Source organism: Papaver somniferum, chromosome 4, assembly GCF_003573695.1.
Source record: "Papaver somniferum cultivar HN1 chromosome 4, ASM357369v1, whole genome shotgun sequence".
NCBI classification, from domain to species: Eukaryota; Viridiplantae; Streptophyta; class Magnoliopsida; order Ranunculales; family Papaveraceae; genus Papaver; species Papaver somniferum.
In genome coordinates, this window is record NC_039361.1 from 47,275,603 (window position 1) to 47,279,087 (window position 3,485).

The following is a 3,485-nucleotide window of genomic DNA, read 5'->3' on the forward strand; positions in this document are numbered from 1 at the left end:
GAATAGACACAACCTTTCACATATTGGTTGTAACTAACTTAATTTCTATTCAAATTTCCAACAAAAACAAATAAGTTTAGCACGATGCCACATGGTGGAGATTCCTGTGGTAGTCCTAGTCGCTATCGTTATAAGCATTCTCGTATGGAGTTAATAGAGATGGAAGGGCAGTTGGGTTTATGTCTTCTATTGCCAGATGGTTTTTTCCTCAAATGCTAAACTTGTGCTATGGGTTCTCAACCCGGCAACAAATAACTGGGCTAAAACACACACTATGTCCCTTCCCAGCCACTACTTTGCGTCGGAGTATTTCTCATGTTGGCCAAATAACTTGGATGTGAAAGTTGTAAAGATGAAGGATGGCAAATTGCTAGTTAGACAGAAGAAGAGACCGTTGCTTTGCGATTTGGATTTGAATACTCACGAGATAGTTGAGAACAGAGGATTTGAGGTTGATTGTTTTCGACCAGTGATTCATACTCATAGTCTAGTCTCCTTGATTACCGATAAATTGATACAGTTAAACTCGTCAGGAAGACGTTAATTTAATTATTATTTTTTTTGAAGCATGTTAAATTTTTGTTAATAAAGAGTTCAAAAGATTTGATTTGATTTTAGTTTAGTTTATTTAAAGAATTAGGGGTCATACAAATTTCAATGGTATAATTATTATTTTTTTTGGGGGAAACATCTTATTCTGACCTTTCTTTTATCGCTAAATGTTTCATGGAAACCGAATAAGACTAACATTTTGAATACAATCAGTATTTGTAAATGAAGAAAAATGCTAATTCGAGATTTTATTACCCGAATTTTTCCTGCTTGGGTAAGATGGCCAGTGACTGCTAAGACTCAAGCTGCAGCTACCTCTTGAATACTTTCCATCTCTCTCGCACTGCGAGTGATAAAGCTTCCACATCCGCATCATCTACTAGCCTTGGAAGCCTTCTCAAGACTTGTCTCATCTGTTCATTGTCAAACTCCCAAGAAATTTGATTGGCTTTACTGGGTCTCTTTTGCAGCTCTGGAATTTTGCGTGTTGTTTTATGTGGATCTCTCTTTTTTTCACTCCTTGAGAGGTATTCACTTGTCAGCCATCTGGCTTGGTGGTAAGTGGTAACCACTAATATTGTACAACACAAGTATATTCTAGACCATATCATGATACCCTGCCCGGAGACAGAAGATTTGGACAGATATTTCTGCAATTCCTTTAAACTGCAATGGGTGCAACCAGATGTCCGGCTATCCAGATGATAATGGGGCATGGTACTGCAACTTCCGGGAAAGGTTCCAAACAGATTTGCCTTATTGTATGTTATTATACCTCCATCATGAGTGGACGGGCAATCCACGTGCCTATAGGATGTAATCCTAGTTTGTGTAAAAGACTTCCCGCCCCAACATCTATTATAAAAAAAAACTACAATTTCTTTTCCGTATCAAACTAAAGTCTAACAGGGACTGCCAAGGAAATATGAGTTATAATAGGTTACCGAGTCCGAGTTATAGTCGGAAGTTTGAGTTAAGAAAAGAAGTCTGCTTTTAAGGAAAGTTTGAGTTATATATAAGCTGTTAAGGTTTAGTTGAATCCTAAAGTTTGAGCTTATTCCTTGCAAGTTTTGCTTTATTGATTATTAACGTTTTGCAGATTTCTTTGCCGATCATATATCTGGTTAGTGAAGGTTTAGAAGTCAGAGGCATTCGACAAACTCAGTTGTAAATTGTATTTCCGGGTCTTTGGTTGAATTGAATGATTGGCTTCGCAGCTTATGTTGGAGTATTCTCAGAATGCAGACAAGGTCTAAAACTCGTAAAGCAGTAGCTGAAAACCCTCTTGTTAGTGACTCTCTTCCGGATGATACATTAGTAGGCATTCAGACAAGGTCCAGAAAACGTAAAGCAGTTGAAAACACTCTCGCTAACCTACCTCATCATATCATCATAGACATACTTCTTAGACTCCCAGCAGAATATGTTTTCCGGTGCCAACGTGCGTCTAAACTCCTTGAAATCTTAGCCACAACTCCTTTCTACATTCGCACACACCGTGCTCGTCACACTACTTCTATCATAGCTCTGCAATCATTTTCTCAATCTAGTGACCGGGAGTTTAAGTTTTATTTTACTGATGAGCAGGCTCAAAAAGTTGAGGAAGCAAAACTGAAACTTGATTTCTTCTACACGCAGAAAAATGATCCGGTCATGCTTTATGATTCTTATGACGGGTTTCTTTTATTTAATAACAGAAAATTCACCGAGAGATCCATTTTTGTCATATGGAATCCTACAACAGATGAACAAGTAACTATTACGATGGAAGGCACTTACTTCATGGCATGTGGATTTTATTTCAATCCTCACAACAAGGAATACGAGGTGCTTCTTCTACATCGGGATTTTAAAGGTGGAAACGCCGGAAAGTATGCCTTCCACATACTAAGTTTTGGATCTAAATTACAGAGAAAGATTATTTTACGGAGAAATATTGGCAGACACATGTATGTTCCAAGGACTGAAAGACCCCCCGTGATCATAAACGGGATATTGTATTGGATGGCCGACAAGATATACAGTGACGTTGTGCCTAACTGTTCAAATCTGATTATGGCATTCGAAATAGGAACAAATAAGTTTAGCACGATGCAACATGGTGGAGCTTCTTGTGATGATCCTGCTGGCGGTATCTATGGTTATAAGAAGCATAATGGTATGCACTTAATAGAGATGGAAGGGCAATTGGGTTTATATCTTCTTTTGGACTATGATGCTAAACTTTTGATATGGGTTCTAAACCCCACAACAAATAGCTGGGTTATAACACACACTGTGGTCCTTCCCAATCACTCTATGCCGAAATATTTCTCATGTGAGCCAAATAGCTTGAATGTGGAAGTTGTGAAGATGAAGGATGGCAAATTACTAATTAGACAGATGGACAGACTGTTGCTTTGCGATTTGGATTTGAATACTCACGGGATGGTTGACAAGAAAGGATTTGAGGGTGATAATTTTCAACCAGTGATTCATACTCATAGTCTAGTTTCTTTGAATGCTGATAAATTTATACAGTTACACTCAGGAAGAGATCACATTTTTGTTGATTGAGAGTCGGATTGTTTTTATTATATTTTTATATAGAAAGGATGTATGCTAATCTCAATACTGGAATTTTGGCATGCAAAGGGTCTTACAAAATTTCAATGCAGTTATGTTTTTTCTGGAAACATCTTATTCTCACCTTTCTTTATCACTAAACAGTATGCCTGTTAATTTTAATTTACATTACGTGGAAACCGAATAAGACTATCTATCAAACATTTCGAGTAAAAATCAGTATCGTAAAACAAGAAAAATATTAATTTCGAGTTCTTACTACCGGAATTTTTCCTGCTTGAGGAACTTGAGCATTGGTACATTTCTTGACCAAGCTCCAAACATTGCTACATACAGATTGCAAAGGTAGATAATCCAACAATCCAGAC

At 37.4% G+C, this 3,485-nt stretch overlaps 1 protein-coding gene across 1 annotated transcript; it reads left to right on the forward strand.

Annotated features, from left to right (window-relative positions):
• Nucleotides 1-1,791: 1,791 nt before the first annotated feature.
• On the forward strand, nt 1,792-3,108 carry LOC113272460 (putative F-box protein At4g21240). The gene has a single exon (XM_026522289.1). It carries the CDS (start codon nt 1,792-1,794, stop codon nt 3,106-3,108), a length of 1,317 nt encoding a protein of 438 aa, XP_026378074.1.
• Nucleotides 3,109-3,485: the final 377 nt, after the last annotated feature.